This window comes from Rutidosis leptorrhynchoides, chromosome 2, assembly GCF_046630445.1.
Source record: "Rutidosis leptorrhynchoides isolate AG116_Rl617_1_P2 chromosome 2, CSIRO_AGI_Rlap_v1, whole genome shotgun sequence".
Lineage (NCBI taxonomy): Eukaryota > Viridiplantae > Streptophyta > Magnoliopsida > Asterales > Asteraceae > Rutidosis > Rutidosis leptorrhynchoides.
This window is the reverse complement of record NC_092334.1, coordinates 33787047-33805511: the sequence shown is the minus strand read 5'-3', so window position 1 is coordinate 33805511 and position 18465 is coordinate 33787047. Positions and strand designations below refer to the sequence as shown.

Sequence of the window (18465 nt, the reverse complement as noted above, 5' to 3'; positions counted from 1 at the left end):
AATAGATAAAAAAAATATTCATGAACTAGAAATTGGTTCAAAACACAATCAAAACAGGTTCAACACATATTCAAGTCTAGCCACTTTTTCCTTTCATTTTTTTCTACACTGCACTTTCAGATGCACCATGTTCCATAAGCAAACATGTTCCATAAGACAGCCACAACATATTTGCAAGGCATACCTGCTAGCTCCCACTTTCTTCATACACATGACGTGTGCTCCATGTCAACCACACATTGATCATCATGTGGTCCATTAACTTGATATTTGTTGCTCCCAATAAACATGACAGTATATTTCTCAGCTTCTTTCTTTATTCCTTCAAACACTTTGGTAGCACCAGGGTTTAATGGTCCACTACACTTGGAAATTGTATTATGAACATTAACTATTCTCTTCATAAGGTATTCTCTAATAAACTCCAGTGCAGTTATGATTGGCTTATCTCTACCATCTACCAACCATCTATTTAAAACTTCACACATATTGTTGAGAAGTATATCAGTTTTTGCCCTCCCTATATTGAAAACAATTTTCATTAGCAATCATTATCAGCATCATTAACATTATGAGGTCATTAACAAATCATTAAAAAAAATATCAAATTGTGCATACCTGAGAAATGACTTCTTGCCCAATGTTGAGGTTTTATCTTAACCAAATAATCCCAACAACCTTCATTAAACCTTCTCAGATCCTGCATACAAAGTTCAAATTTAGGTACAGTAGTAGCTGTAGCACACCTCCACAAATGATCTTTGTATGCCTTTCCATTCCAATTTTTTTTTCATGTTTTGTTGCAAGTGCCTTAAACAGAATCTATGCTTAGCACTAGGATAAAGCCTTTCAACAGCATTTATTAGACCCTATAAAAAATATACATATATTTAAACATAAATTCAAAAAATAATAAATTAATTAAATTATCAATGTTAATAAATTACCTTTTGCATGTCACTAATGAAAGTGAAGTTTGATCTCTTATTCAATTCCAAGTTTTTACCAAGATAATCAAGGAACCAGCTCCATGAATTATAACTTTCTGACTCTTCAATAGCATAAGCTTGTGATGATTTGTCCAAATCCCTTTGGACGAATACATCATTCATCGATTTCACAGTGAGGTTCTGACCTCTACATGATACGTTTTGTAAACATTGCATTCTTTTGAAAAGGCACACCATAATTGAATATCAAATTCCAAGGTTTTTGACATCTGATGATTTCTACATATAGAAAATCACCGTAAATAATAGTTTACCATGGTACATCCGTTGTCAATGCAGTCAAAATAAGATACATGGTAATGATTTTGTGAATGCAAAGTTTTCTTGAATAAAGCATGTATGACTCCATGCACATAGCTTGTATAACGTATAAGCAAACAGCAGAAGACTTCTCTGAACCTGAGAATAAACATGCATAAAAGTGTCAACACAAAGGTTGGTGAGTTCATAGTTTTAATGTTGCGCATAATCTGTATATAAAGGTGGATCACAAGATTTCAGTGATTTCATCCAGAAATGTTTATCAAATATTCTACAAGATTGAGCACCCTGGTAACTAAGCTTTAACGTTATAATAAGTACCCCTGTTTTAACATACATGCAACCAACATGTACAATACACGCAATCCAACGTGTACTAACCTTAAATAACATACGTCTGTTTTATAGTTCAGGCTAGGGATTCTATACCTGGAACAGACGGGGATGTCAAGCCCTATGGATCCATATATAACTACTCGCGCCCACCAGTTCTTATAACCGACAGTTACTAGTTACCAAAGCTAAGGGATTTTCGGTTCAAACTCGGTGTAGAATTAAGTATGTACTTGTATCCATCGCGTTTAAAATAAAGTGCATGTAGTCTCAGCCCAAAAATATATATTGCAAAAACATTTAAAAAGAGAGCAAATGAAACTCACCTTAGCAGCACATAAGGTCATTCACCAAAATGTGACCGAAACTCGGAATGCAAAATAATCGTAGATCTTAACCTAGAGAACATATGTTGGTCAATACATGTCTAATAAGCTAGGTCGGATCATAGTGTATCACAATCCTAATGCTCGAGACTGACATATAAAAGTTAACAAAAGTCATTTCAAAAGTCAACCTCACCCAACATGATCTTTAAATCTATACATGTTTATTAACATAGTATAAGTCTTGATAATTGAATGAATTTATAGTTTATCAAACTCAAAATATTATTTATTTCAGGAGCTATATTATATTTGAATTATCATGGTAATCGAACATGTTTTATTATTTCACATAGTTTTTCAATATTTGTAAAATCAGATTATAGTGTTTATAAAGCTTTAAAACATGATAAGACAGTCAACTTTGACAATTGATCAACAAAACAAAACATGCCTTATATAGAAATTCATTCACTCGATTAGTAATATAAAAAAATCCCATTTATCAATCTCATAGACAAGTTGTTTAAATATTAATTTACAGTTTCAAACACAATTTCAATTAACGTCAATCATAATTCAGTTGACCATAGCTTTTAATCCGTTCATCGAAATCACGCGATTTCTAAATGAAAAGTTATTAATTATTCGATAGTTTTCCAACGACATGCATATCATATACTATATATAAGTAGAATATGTATTAAATTCGTGATTCATCATAAACTATTTAACAATGATATTAAGTATACAAGCATGCATAATCATATATACTCGAGCACTAGACATGGATACACTATTAATATATAAAAGATAAGATATGAATGCTCACGTATCAATATTGTTTTTTAATATTGCAGAAAAGTACGTAGACGCAACGGAAATGATAAACATTAGCTTGACCTCACGAACAATACCAACCAACATTACCCATAACCTTCATAGCTATAACCCATAATTTCCTTAGCTTTGACTTACTCGAAGACTTGTTTTGAAATCATTTGGGCATAACCTCGTCGTAATATTTTATGTATAATAATACTAATAATAATACTCCTAACTATAAGATTAATAATAATAATAATAATAATAATAATAATAATAATAATAATAATAATAATAATAATAATAATAATAATATAAATATATATATATTTATATATGTTACAGAGAGCGAGAGATATAGATTGAGGTGTGTAATGCGTCGAACAAACTGGCCTTTTTATAGTACATTTTTGATTTTGACTGCTCTGCGATCGTGGAGCTTTTGTGCCTTACAGCTCCGCGATCGTGGAGCTCCCTGAGCCAGCTCACACCTGATTTGTTTTCTTGTTTGTCGACTTATTATTTTATATTTAATATATATAATTTATATTAATTAATTATATATTATATTATATTCTCGTGCATGGTTGACTTGTAACTTTAGCTCCATTGTTTTGTACGTTGACGCTCGACTTATGTCCCGGTTCCGGTTTCTCGAACGTCCTTTCGTACACTAAGAAAACGCGTACTTTACGTTTTGCAACGTGTACATTTATCAATAATTAGACTTAATCAATGATAAACTATATTACCCTACGTATAACTTAATCATTTGAGTGTTTTGGTCATTTGCTTCTATAAATCATCTTTTCGTTAGCTATTAAAATATATTTAATAATATCGAAACGTTTTATATCAAAATTACGTTCTTTTAACAAAACATTTTAATAATAAAAATTCTATTATATTGAAAACGTTTTCTTACATTAAATATTATGATAGTTAAATAATTAACTTATCAAGAATCACAAGGAAAAATATTGTAAAGCATGCATTGAAAATTAAGCAGGAATCTCTACTACTTTTGTCTAATTCATGTTATTTGACACTTTGTTCTCACTTGTAGATTACACTACCATTTATTTCGAATATCGTTAAAAAGAAAAGTTTTCTTAAATCACAGTGGACCTCACAACAGAGACCCGTAACAATAACACAATCTATAAGAGATTTGATAAATATCTTTTAATTCCGTAGATGAATATATTAAGCATATATTGAGACAAATACGCTTAATGTAAAGTATTATACATTTAATACTTTGTTAACATTTTCAAGTTTAATATATATATATATATATATATATATATATATATATATATATATATATATATACATATACATATACACATACTCATATACATTTATATAATCATTCGTGAATCGTCGAAATTTGGTCGAGGTTAAATAAATACATGAACATAGTTCAAAATTTTGAGATTCAACTTAACAGACTTTGCTTATCGTGTCAGGATCATATAAGATTAAATTTAAATTTGGTCGGAAATTTCCGGGTCATCATAGTACCTACCCGTTAAAGAAATTTCGTCCCGAAATTTGATCGAGGTCGTCATGGCTAACAATAGGAATGTTATTATGACGAATATGAGTCTATATGTGGGGTTTTATCATGATTGAGAAATATGAATAAAATAATTCAATTACTCGAAGCGTATGAGTGAAGCTATCGCAGAAAAGTAAAATGAGAAAATAAAAATTCGTCTTAACTTTTGACGTAGTCACGGTGGATTTTCGGATTTCAAGGAAATTAAAGAAAATCTTTGAAATCAAAATAAGATTTGATTTTTCGGTAATTAAGGAAATTAGGATTCGCTTTGGTTAAATGCGATAATCTATTTTGATTGCTTTGTCGGATATTTCATTATAAATTCACTCCCTTCGTTTCCTTATTTCCACAGCTCATACCTTCTATTCTCTCCCTCAACTCATACTTAAAAGCATTCGTCAATATGCTCCATCCAGTTCTGATTCTTGATATACTTCTAACCTTCATATCTGTCATTCTTCTTTTTCATCTGCCACAGGAGAAATCTATTCACTTCTACTATACTCCTGGTTTATAGTGTTTTTAGTTCTCCCGTGTCTTTACGTTGCAATACTTATTGATATACACGGTTTGTAATTTATGCGTTGTCATCGGGCTTTATATCTTTCCTTATTTTTCGAAGTCCCTGCTCTTGTCTTCCCATAATTATTGACATCCACAGTTAATGCTCTCTCTTATTTGCTGCGATTTATACTCCCATTTCTATTTCGGAGCTTCATGCTCTGTTTTCTCTTCTATCCATTAAGCACAGCAAGTAATGGTCCAGAATTCGTAGGTATGGAGTTTCGAATGAACATAGTTAATGTTCTAAGAAGGAAATCGTAATGGCACGATCTTGATTTGTCAAATTACCAGAATATCCGAAAAAGACCGAATCATCAAGAAAATATTTTCTTGATAGTTTAGAGGTTAAATAGAATGAAAGTGTTATGTAACATGGTTCATGATGAGGGTATGATCTGTGAACCTTTATCACGTTCCATTAGAAACTCAGCATGACTTACTGTAATATAATCACGTTGATCAAGTGTCATTATATTATACTAATTTATGCTTCAATTCCCAACACTACTTCAAAAACAGTCATATTTTAAATTTGAATTTTTCAGAATTAGAAACTAAAACAGTTTCCTTTCTGATGTAATAATGATATCGCGAAGAGATAAATGATTTCAGATAAGAATAGTTACGAAAATATCTTCAGAAATATCGAGGATATTTATAATGAAAGATACGATGATATCTTAGAATTTCTAAGATCAAAAGGTGATGAAGAATATTTATCCGTAAAGGTTTAGAGTCGGGAGCAAGGTATTCGCTAATGACTTCAGTAGACACTGAATTATTTGGATTCTTTGAAGGCAGATTTAGTCTTTGTGATTTGTCCACAGCCTCCTTCATGGTTTGCTCATTCTGTTTTCCAGTTCCAAACCTTCTCTTTTTCTGAGCTTTGCCAACACACTATTCTTTATCATCAAACTTTTGACTGTTAAGGTCGTTTACAGTTTTTGCTGCTTCATCAGCATTTTTAAAAAATTCGAAGAACTAATTCATAGTTTAGGGTGCTTTTCAAAAGTTCACAATTGAAGTATGTAAGTCTAGGTGATAGATGCTATATGTACACATATAACTGTTTGCGTAGAATTGCTGCGACATTCGAGAATAATGATTGAAGCTTTTTGGTATGACAATTACCGTTACAAGATGCATATGAGTACATGATAGGGTTTCAATGAATATAATGATTTTTCGGACAGTCAAAGATCAATGAAGTTGTTGATAGTTTTACTGCTAATGTGGTGGGATATAAACGGTTCCCCAGTAACGATGACGAAGGGCAAACTTATATATCAAAGTTATAATAAGGCTTATTCGAATGGAAGGTCGGTGTTGATTTGCTGGAAATGTGATAAAGCTGGCTAATTTTGAAAAGGGATTGCAAGGTTATTTTCGGTAATAACAACGCCAATGGATCACATATTCGTGTTAAACTTCTACTTAGGTTCCGGGAGTTTTCCAGGTGCATGACTATATGCATAAGTCATTCCTTTCATAGGTAATGTGTGGTTAGATCATCCTCTCGGTTGTTTCTTAATTGAGATGTTTTCAAGAATTATGCAGGGTTTGAACGCAGATTGTAATCGTCATATGATGTTCATAATTATTTTTTTCTGGGTTTTATGAATAGGAGTGATGTTCTAGCACAGTTTTGAAATCAAAGTACAGCTTTGAAAGATGTAGAGATCTAAGAATGATGATATCGGTTATATCTCGACTTGGATTCTGATATGTTAAATTCAGAATATGTAATTGAATTTGAATGAGTATGGTTGTTTTGATTTCTATGAAAGAATATATCTCGTTATGAAAGTAGTGAGTATAGTTGATGATTTGTTGAATCAGTATCGAAGAATGTAACATATTAATTGTGAATTTATATATCTCTCGGGTATTACCTACCCGTTAAAATATTCTCACCATTAACAGTTTGTACAAAAGAATTTTCTTAATTACAATCTTTATGAAAATATACCTACATATATATTTTCTTTAGATGTAATCATGGATTTAATGAGTTAACATAATATTAATCTCATCTGGATTTCGACTAGGACTAGAATATATAATTTCTAAAACTTTAGATATTACTTAATCGCCATAGAATATTTCTTTAATAAAGTTATGAATTAATACTTCATCGTTTGTTGTTGTTGGTATTCCTTGGTACCTACAGTGTGTATGATGTTGATGCTCAAGGTACAAATTGTGATGTTGAGGTGTGGGATGCGGAGGTTGTTGTTGGTGGTGGTAATGGTACTATTGGTGTTGATGATGGTGGTACTGCTGATGCCGGTGATGCTGCTGGTGCTTGTAACCTTTGCACCATATTTTTCAAAGCCATTACCCGAGCGCGAAGCTCGTTGACTTCTTCTATTACACCGGGGTGATTTTCGGTTCCAACGAGCGGACGAATAAGATCTAGAATTTGAGATAGTATATAATCATGACGAGATACTCTGGAAATGAGAGAGAAAATGGTATTACGAACAGGTTCGCCGGTAAGTGCTTCAGGTTCTTCGCCAAGAGGGCAATGTGGTGGATGGAAGGGATCGCCTTCTTCTTGTCTCCAATGATTAAGTAAGCTACTAACCCATCCCCAATTCATCCAAAATAGATGATGGCTAATTGGTTGATCCATTCCGGTCAAACTGCTTTCGAAGCTCGAGTGGAAATCCATATCGGAATAGTTGTCGAAATCTAAGGAATTTGAACTAGATACGTGATCCATCTTGTATAATTAGGGAATTGATTTTTGATATGAAATAGATTATAGGACTTAGATTGGTATACTTCAACACATAATTTACATATGTATATATAATACCAAAATCCCATAAATTATGGTGAAATTTTCGGAAGATGTCAGGAAAAGTTTACAGTAATAGATACGCTAAGATATGAATTTTGTCTATACACTATTCATGCAATAACTGCAGACAAACGTGTCTAGATTTAAGAATGATAAGCATGTAATTTCCGACAAGAAATGATAAGCAAAACTCGGTAAAAACAGATACGATCATAGTCCAGACTCACTAATGCATCCTAACAATTACCAGTTAAACACACTAATGCAAATTCTGGTTCCCTATGACCTCAAGCTCTGATACCAACTGTGATGATCCATCCAAATCCATTTGGACGAATACATCATTCATCGATTTCACAGTGAGGTTCTGACCTCTACATGATACGTTTTGTAAACATTGCATTCTTTTGAAAAGGCACACCATAATTGAATATCAAATTCCAAGATTTTTGACATCTGATGATTTCTACATATAGACAATCACCGTAAATAATAGTTTACCATAGTACATCCGTTGTCAATGCAGTCAAAATAAGATACATGGTGATGATTTTGTGAATGCAAAGTTTTCTTGAATAAAGCATGTATGACTCCATGCACATAGCTTGTATAATGTATAACCAAACAGCGAAAGACTTCTAGGAACCTGAGAATAAACATGCTTAAAAGTGTCAACACAAAGGTTGGTGAGTTCATAGTTTTAATGTTGCGCATAATCTGTATATAAAGATGGATCACAAGATTTCAGTTGTTTCATCCAGAAACGTTTATCAAATATTCTACAAGATTGAGCACCCTGGTAACTAAGCTTTAACGTTATAATAAGTACCCCTATTTTAACATACATGCAACCAACATGTACAATACACGCAATCCAACGTGTACTAACCTCAAATAGCATACGTCTGTTTTATAGTTTAGGCTAGAGTTTCTATACCTGGAACAGACGGGGATGTCAAGCCCTATGGATCCATATATAACTACTCGCGCCCACCAGTTCTTATAACCGGCATTTACTAGTTACCAAAGCTAAGGGATTTTCAGTTCAAACTCGGTGTAGAATTTAGTATGTACTTGTATCCATTGCGTTTAAAATAAATGCATGTATTCTCAGCCCAAAAATATATATTGCAAAAGCATTTAAAAAGGGAGAAAATGAAACTCACCTTAGCAGCACATAAGGTCATTCACCGAAATGTGACCGAAACTCGGAATGCAAAATAACCGTAGATCTCAACCTAGAGAACATATGTTGGTCAATACATGTCTAATAAGCTAGGTCGGGTCATAGTGTATCACAATCCTAATGCTCGAGACCGACATATAAAAGTTAACAAAAGTCATCTCAAAAGTCAACCTGACCCAATATGATCTTTAAATCTATACATGTTTATTAACATATTATAAGTCTTGATAATTGAACGAATTTATAGTTTATCAAACTCAAAATATTATTTATTTCAGGAGCTATATTATATTTGAATTATCATGGTAATCGAACATGTTTTATTATTTCACATAGTTTTCCAATACTTGTAAAATCAGATTATAGTGTTTATAAAGCTTTAAAACATGATAAGACAGTCAACTTTGACAATTGATCAACAAAACAAAACGTGCCTTATATAGAAATTCATTTACTCGATTAGTAATATATAAAAATCCCATTTATCAATCTCATAGACAAGTTGTTTAAATATTAATTTACAGTTTCAAACACAATTTCAATTAACGTCAATCATAATTCAGTTGACCATAGCTTTTAATCCGTTCATCGAAATCACGCGATTTCTAAATGAAAAGTTATTAATTTTTCGATAGCTTTCCAACGACGTGCATATCATATACTATATATCAGTAGCATATGTATTAAATTCGTGGTTCATCATAAACTATTTAACGACGAAATTAAGCATACAAGCATGCATAATCATATATACTCGAGCACTAGACATGAATACACTATTAATATATAAAAGATAAGATATGAATGCTCACGTATCAATATTGTTTTTTAATATTGCAGGAAAGTACGAAGACGCAACGGAAATGATAAACGTTAGGTTGACCTCACGAACAATACCCACGAACATTACCCATAACCTTCATAGCTATAACCCATAATTTCTATAGCTTTGACTTACTCGAAGACTTGTTTTGAAATCGTTTGGGCATAACCTCGTCGTAATATTTTATGTATAATAATACTAATAATAATACTCCTAACTATAAGATTAATAATAATAATAATAATAATAATAATAATAATAATAATAATAATAATAATAATAATAATAATAATATATATATATTTATATATGTCACAGAGAGCGAGAGATATAGATTGAGGTGTGTAATGCGTCGAACAAACTGGCCTTTTTATAGTACATTTTTGATTTTGACTGCTCCATGATCGTGGAGCTTTTGTGCCTTACAGCTCCGCAATCGTGGAGCTCCCTGAGCCAGCTCACACCTGATTTGTTTTCTTGTTTGTCGACATATTATTTTATATTTAATATATATAATTTTATATTAATTAATTATATATTATATTATATTCTCGTGCATGGTTGACTTGTAACTTTAGCTCCATTGTTTTGTACGTTGACGCTCGACTTATGTCCCGGTTCCGGTTTCTCGAACGTCCTTTCGTACGCTAAGAAAACGCGTACTTTACGTTTTGCGACGTGTACATTTATCAATAATTAGACTTAATCAATGATAAACTATATTACCCTAAGTATAACTTAATCATTTGAGTGTTTTGTTCATTTGCTTCTATAAATCATCTTTTCGTTACCTATTAAAATATATTTAATAATATCGAAACGTTTTATATCAAAATTATGTTCTTTTAACAAAACATTTTAATAATAAAAATTCTATTATATTGAAAACATTTTCTTACATTAAATATTATGATAGTTAAATAATTAACTTATCAAGAATCACGAGGAACAATATTGTAAAGCATGCATTGAAAATTAAGCAGGAATCTCTACTACTTTTGTCTAATTCATGTTATTTGACACTTTGTTCTCACTTGTAGATTACACTACCATTTATTTCGAATATCGTTAAAAAGAAAAGTTTTCTTAAATCACAATGGACCTCACAACGGAGACCCGTAACAATAACACAATCTATAAGAGATTTGATAAATATCTTTTAATTCCGTAGATGAATATATTAAGCATATATTGCGAGTTTTCTTAGCGTACGAAAATGCGTTCGAGAAACCGGAACCGGGACATAAGTCGAGTGACAACGTACGAGTCATCGAAACGAAAATTACAAGTCAACTATGCACATGAATTTAATATAATATATAATTAATTATTTAAATTATATATATTATATATATTATATTTAAATATGTCGACAAACAAAACAACAAATGATTGTGAGCTGGATCAGAGGGTCATGCGATCGCAAGAGAAAAAGACATAAAACCCATGCGATCGCATGAGGGTCAGAAATCAAAATTCTTCTATAAATTGGACAGTTTGTCGACAGACACACACATATATCTCTCCATCTATGCTCTCTATATTTATTATTATTATTATTATTATTATTATTATTATTATTATTATTATTATTATTATTATTATTATTATTATTATTATTATTATTATAATTATTATTATTATTATTATTATTATTATTATTATTATTATTATTATTATTATTATTATTATTATTATTATTATTATTATTATTATTATTATTATTATTATTATTATTATTATCATAAATCTTATTATTATTATTAGTAGTGTTAGTATTATTATACATAAAATACTACGACTAGGTCATGAGCAAGTTATTTTCAAAACAAGCTTTTCGAGCGGGATAGAGCTAAGGAAATTATGGGTTATTGATAATGCTAAAAACGAACATATATTTCATAGCATTATTCCTCAAGAAAGACAAGCTTTTAGTTGCAATTGTTCTATTTACGAGTGATATTCGTTTAAATAATAAAAGGTGAAGACAAAAGACAGATTAGACGAATTGAAGACGCAAACGACCAAAAAGCTCAAAAGTACAAAATACAATCAAAGAGGTTCCAATTATTGATAAGAAACGTCTCGAAATTACAAGAGTACAATATTCAAAACGCAAAGTACAAGATATTAAATTGTACGCAACGACGTTCGAAAATCCGGAACCGGGACCAGAGTCAACTCTCAACGCTCGACGAAACGGACTAAAAATTACAAATCAACTATGCACATAAATATAATATAATATTTAAATAATTCTTATAATTATTTATATATTATATAATATATTATAAACCGTCGGCAAGAAAGGCTCCAAACTTGTGTGAGCTGTAAAAGCAAACTCCACGACTTGCGGAGTTTGAAGTCAAAAAGGGCCGCGAGTCGCGGAGTACCCCTGAACTCAATTCCCTATAAAGCCAACCGAATTCTGATCATTTTCAATATCCAATATCTATCTCTCTCTCAATATATACGTAAAAATATATATATAATTTATATTTTAATTTTAATTTTAATTTTAAATCCTAATAATAAGGGTATGTTAGCAAATGTTGTAAGGGTGTAAGTCGAAATTCTGTCCGTGTAACGCTACGCTATTTTTAATCATTGTAAGTTATGTTCAACCTTTTTAATTTAATGTCTCGTAGCTAAGTTATTATTATACTTATTTAATCCGAAGTAATCATGATGTTGGGCTAATTACTAAAATTGGGTAATTGGGCTTTGTACCATAATTGGGGTTTGGACAAAAGAACGACACTTGTAGAAATTAGACTATGGGCTGTTAATGGGCTTTATATTTGTTTAACTAAATGATAGTTTGTTAATGTTAATATAAAGATTTACAATTGGGCGTCCCTATAAATTACCATATACACTCGATCGGACACGATGGGCGGGGTACTTATATGTACGAATAATCGTTCATTTAACCGGACACAGAAATGGATTAATAGCCACTAGAATTATTAAAACATGGGTGAAATTATGTACAAGGACACTTGGCATAATTGATAACAAAGTATTAAAACCTTGAGTTACACTCAGTCGACATCCTGGTGTAATTATTAAACAAAGTAATAAAACCTTGTTACAGTTTAAGTCCCCAATTAGTTGGAATATTTGACTTCGGGTATAAGGATAATTTGATGAGGACACTCACACTTTATATTTATGACTGATGGACTGTTATGGACAAAAACCAGACGGACATATTAAATAATCCAGGACAAAGGACAATTAACCCATGGGCATAAAACTAAAATCAACACGTCAAACATCATGATTACAGAAGTTTAAATAAGCATAATTCTTTTATTTCATATTTAATTTCCTTTATTTTATATTTAATTGCACTTCTAATTATCGCATTTTTATTGTTATTGTATTTAATTGCACTTTTAATTATCGTACTTTTTAATTATCGCAAGTTTATTTTATCGCACTTTTATTATTCGCAATTTCATTATCGTTATTTACTTTACGCTTTAAATTAAGTCTTGTATTTATTTATTATTTTACATTTGGTTTTAACTGCGACTAAAGTTTTAAAATCGACAAACCGGTCATTAAACGGTAAAATCCCCCCTTTATAATAATAATATTACTTATATATATATTTGTATTTTTATAAAAGTAAACTAATATAGCGTTAAGCTTTGTTTAAAGATTTTCCCTGTGGAACGAACTGGACTTACTAAAAACTACACTACTGTACGATTAGGTACACTGCCTATAAGTGTTGTAGCAAGGTTTAAGTATATCCATTCTCTAAATAAATAAATATCTTGTGTAAAATTGTATCGTATTTAATAGTATTTCCTGCTAAAAATTAATAGTATTTTATACCACTCTGCTAAAACATCAAGTATTTTTGGCGCCGCTGCCGGGGATTCGCTTAAAAACCGAAAGCGCAACACTAATATAAAAAAAAAGATTTTTATTTTTAGTTTACTTTTATTAAAATTCACTTTTGTAAAAATACGTTTTTAATTATTCGAAAATATAAAAAGAAAAACAAAAATTTATATATTTTTAAGATTTTATTAAATATTTAAGTTTTATAAAGTTTCTTTATTTTTATGTTATAAAAATATAAGTTTTTATTATATAAATATTTTAGATTTTAAAACAAAAAAATATAAAACAGAAAATATAAAATAAAACAATAAAAAAAAACGCGTAAAATTTTAAACTGTACCTGAGTTGAAAATTGAAACCCCGCGACTCGCGAAGTTTACAGCTTCTAAATACCGCAACTCGCGGAGACACTCTGACACCGACAGAAACCCTAATCTGCATTTAATTACGGAGTAATTATTAATTATTATTATTATTAACCCTAAATACTTATTATTATTATAATTAGTTTTATTTTAAGTTACTTTTTATTTAATTTATATTTTAGTTAAATTAGTTTAATTAAATTATAAAATTAATAGTTTTATAAAATAAATAATTTAAAAATAATATTTTTATAAAATTTGTACTTTTTACAACTTTTTGTATATTTTTATATTTTGTCCCTTTTTAATTGTTTTAGCGTAATATTTGTATTTTTAGCTCATATTTAGTTTTAAACTTATTTTTTTTTTTTTTTTGCCATAGTTATTTTTACTTCTAGATTTTTAGGCTTTGCCGTAGAATTCCTTAAGTGCTTTTTCTTTAGATTAAGATTTAGGTACTTTAGAATTTTGCGACGCCTTTTTAAGTTTTAGTTTCTTTTTAAGTTATTTCCATTTGGGATATAGTTTTTCCTGTAAGCTTTAATATTTTTAGACACCTTTTACCTATGTATCAATTATCATTCCAATTAGTAATCTCAATTTGCGATTATAATTTTAAGTTAGTTGTAGTAATAAGGTTAGGTTAGTCAAGTGTTTTTAAGTTTTATAAGTTTCTTTTATTTTTCCGTCACCTTTTATTTTTCAACCATTTTTCTTTTTCGACCTTTTTCGACACACTCTTTTTCTTTCTTATTTCTCGCTATTCTAGTTTTAGGACATAGATTTTTATTCTACTTCTTATCTAAATTTCTTAAAATTACGAAAATTTATTTTAAGTGGTTAAATTGATAGACATCAAAATTTTCTGGTTCGTAGTAATAGTTGGATTTGTACGTGGACCAAACGAATTATATTGAGACCAAACGAATCCTGCCCCTCTGCTGCATCTTTTGGCTATTCGAAACGTGGGCAAAATCAGAAAAGTCTATTAATTGGATAACTTATTATAATTTTTCTTTCCTTTTAAAAACTAATAGGATATTCAGTGAATGCACCGAGCAAGACGTTCACAACCTTTTGTACGTTCACCACCTGTAACTAGATCAAGACATTTAGCAAATATTACCGCCGTTGATTTTTCTTTACAATCGTCATTCAGTCGACCAAGTACTCCCGTTCAAATTTCCGATAATCCATTTTTTGAACCCGACCTCACAATTGAGAATCCGGAGAATATTCAGGGACGATTCATAGATCCTGAACCACTAAACTTTCTTCCGGAACCACCAATCATTCAAACAGAGATTGTTGAGGAACGAACCATTAAATCAGAATCCTCTAGTGATTCCGATTCAACAAATTCAATTATGGAAGTAACAGAACCATTAAGTATGGAAGACCGAATGAGAGCTAAACGCACTGGCCAAGGTCACGCAATTACTCATCCAGACATTAATGCGCCAGATTATGAAATCAAAGGACAAATTCTACACATGGTGACTAATCAATGCCAATTTAGTGGTGCGCCGAAGGAAGATCCAAATGAACATCTACGTACCTTTAATAGGATCTGCACACTATTTAAAATCCGAGAAGTAGAGGATGAACAGATATATCTCATGTTATTTCCCTGGACTTTAAAGGGAGAAGCCAAAGATTGGTTGGAATCGTTACCTGAAGGGGCGATTGATACATGGGACGTTTTAGTTGAAAAATTTCTTAAACAATTCTTTCCTGCATCTAAAGCCGTAAGACTTCAAGGAGAAATTGTTACGTTTACACAGAAGCCGAATGAAACTCTATATGAGGCGTGGAGTAGATTTGGAAAGTTATTGAGAGGATGTCCGCAACATGGTTTAGACACCTGTCAAATAGTACAAATATTCTACCAAGGATGCGACATCACTACAAGGAAAGACATAGATATAGCAGCTGGTGGTTCTATTATGAAGAAAACCGAAACTGATGCTTACAAAATTATTGATAACACTGCTTCCCACTCACACGAGTGGCACCAAGAAAAAGATATCGTTAGATCATCTAAAGCAGCTAGAGCCGATTCTAGCTATGACTTAGATTCCATTTCCGCAAAGATAGATGCTGTTGAGAGACGAATGGAAAAGATGACTAAAGATATTCACTCAATACGAATTAGTTGTGAGCAGTGTGGAGGACCACATTTGACAAAAGATTGTCTCAGTATTGAATTAACAATGGAACAAAGAGAGAATATTTCATACATAAACCAAAGGCCTGGAAATAATTATCAGAATAATTATCAACCGCCAAGACCTATTTACAATCAAAACCAGAACTATAACCGAAATATTCCATACAACAACCAACAAGGTCCTAGCAATCAACAAGTATCCAATAATACTTACAACCAGCAAAGAACTAATTTTCAAAACAAACCACCACAACAAACCGATGATAAAAAGCCGAATTTAGAAGATATGATGACGAAGCTAGTTGAAACTCAAACGCAGTTTTTCACATCTCAGAAACAAACTAATGAACAAAATGCTCAAGCATTTAGAAATCAACAAGCTTCTATTCAAAATCTGGAACAAGAAGTAAGTAACCTAGCAAGGTTAATAGGTGAAAGAAAACCGGGAAGTCTACCTAGTGATACAAATACTAACCCCCGGAATGAAACAGCTAAAGCCATTACCACAAGAAGTGGTACAACACTTAAACCACCTGAAATACTTGTAACTTCTGATGAAGCTATTCCTACTCCACAAGAACCACAACCTGATCAAGATAAGGAAAAAGAACTGGTAGTTGAAAAGGTTAATGAAGATAATACAGTTTAGGCTAAACCTTATGTTAAACCATACCAACCACCACTTCCTTACCCGAGTAAAATGAAGAAAGAGAAACTTGAAGCCGAGCAATCCAAATTCTTGGATATGTTTAAACAGATAAATGTAAATCTTCCTTTCATTGATGTGATTTCAGGAATGCCTAGATATGCTAAATTCTTGAAAGATCTAATCTCAAATAGAAAGAAAATGGAAGAACTCTCGGCTGTTACTATGAATGCTAATTGTTCAGCAGTGCTGTTGAATAAGATACCAGAAAAATTATCTGATCCAGGAAGTTTCACAATTCCATGTTTTCTGGGAAGTCTTAGTTCAATAGAAGCATTGGCAGACTTAGGTGCTAGTATAAATCTAATGACGTATTCACTATACGCTAAACTAGACCTTGGAGAATTGAAACCAACCAGAATAAGCATACAACTAGCCGATAGATCAATAAAATATCCTAGAGGGATAATGGAGAATATGCTAGTTAAAGTTGGTACTTTAGTATTTCCAGTAGATTTTGTTGTTCTGGACATGGAAGAAGATTCTCAAGTTCCTCTCATATTAGGAAGACCATTCTTAAACACGGCTAAAGCAATGATAGACGTGTTCGGTAAGAAATTGACCCTAAGTATAGAGGATGAGAGTGTTACCTTTTCAGTTGATAGAGCAATGCAACAACCACAATCTGCAGATGATACATGTTATTATATTCAAACTATAGATGCACATGCAGAATTATTAGAAGAATTTCCAGAATTACAAGGAACAGGAGAATGTTCTTTAGGAGAAGGTAATGAACCAATTGATGAAGCTGAAATGTTAGCTACACTTATAGCTAATGGATATGAACCAACAACAGAAGAAATTCAAATGCTAAAAGAAGAAGACAGATATCGATATAAATCATCGATAGAAGAACCACCGAAATTAGAGTTAAAGTCACTTCCAAACCATTTGGAATACGCTTATTTACATGGTGAATCTGAATTACCTGTAATAATATCGTCTTCTCTTACTGAAAATGAGAAATCACAACTCATTTCTGTGTTGAAAGCTCATAAACCAGCCATTGCATGGAAGATTCATGATATTAAAGGAATAAGTCCTTCGTATTGCACACATAAAATCCTTATGGAAGAAGGTCATAAAACGTATGTGCAACGCCAATGAAGACTAAATCCTAATATGCAAGATGTAGTTAAGAAAGAGATTATTAAACTGCTAGATGCAGGTCTAATTTATCCAATTTCTGATAGTCCATGGGTAAGCCCAGTTCAATGCGTGCCTAAGAAGGGTGGCATGACTGTCATTACAAATGAGAAAAATGAGCTTATTCCTACTAGGACTGTAACAGGATGGCGTGTGTGTATTGATTATAGAAAATTAAATGACGCCACCAGAAAAGATCACTTTCCCTTACCTTTCATAGATCAAATGTTGGAAAGATTAGTCGGAAATAGTTACTATTGTTTTCTAGATGGATTTTTCGGATATTTTCAAATTCCAATAGCACCCGAAGACCAAGAGAAAACCACATTCACGTGCCCTTATGGTACTTTTGCTTACAAACGCATGCCATTTGGACTTTGCAACGCCCCTGCAACCTTTCAAAGGTGTATGATGGCAATTTTTCACGACATGATAGAAGAATGCATGGAAGTTTTCATGGATGACTTTTCAGTCTTCGGTGATACATTTGAATCATGTCTAGTTAATCTTGAA

General features: G+C 31.5%; 1 protein-coding gene across 1 annotated transcript in view; it reads right to left on the bottom strand.

The window, feature by feature from the left end:
• Nucleotides 1-203: 203 nt before the first annotated feature.
• The window catches only part of LOC139887770 (uncharacterized), a 30217-nt gene continuing 11955 nt past the window's right edge, over nt 204-18465 (bottom strand). Inside the window, exons 2-5 of the mRNA XM_071870827.1 lie at nt 948-1089; nt 747-869; nt 619-700; nt 204-520 (exon numbers count right to left, since the gene is read on the bottom strand). Of these exons, the coding sequence (XP_071726928.1) occupies nt 204-520; nt 619-700; nt 747-869; nt 948-1089 (664 nt within the window). The remainder of the gene's footprint in view (nt 521-618; nt 701-746; nt 870-947; nt 1090-18465) is intronic.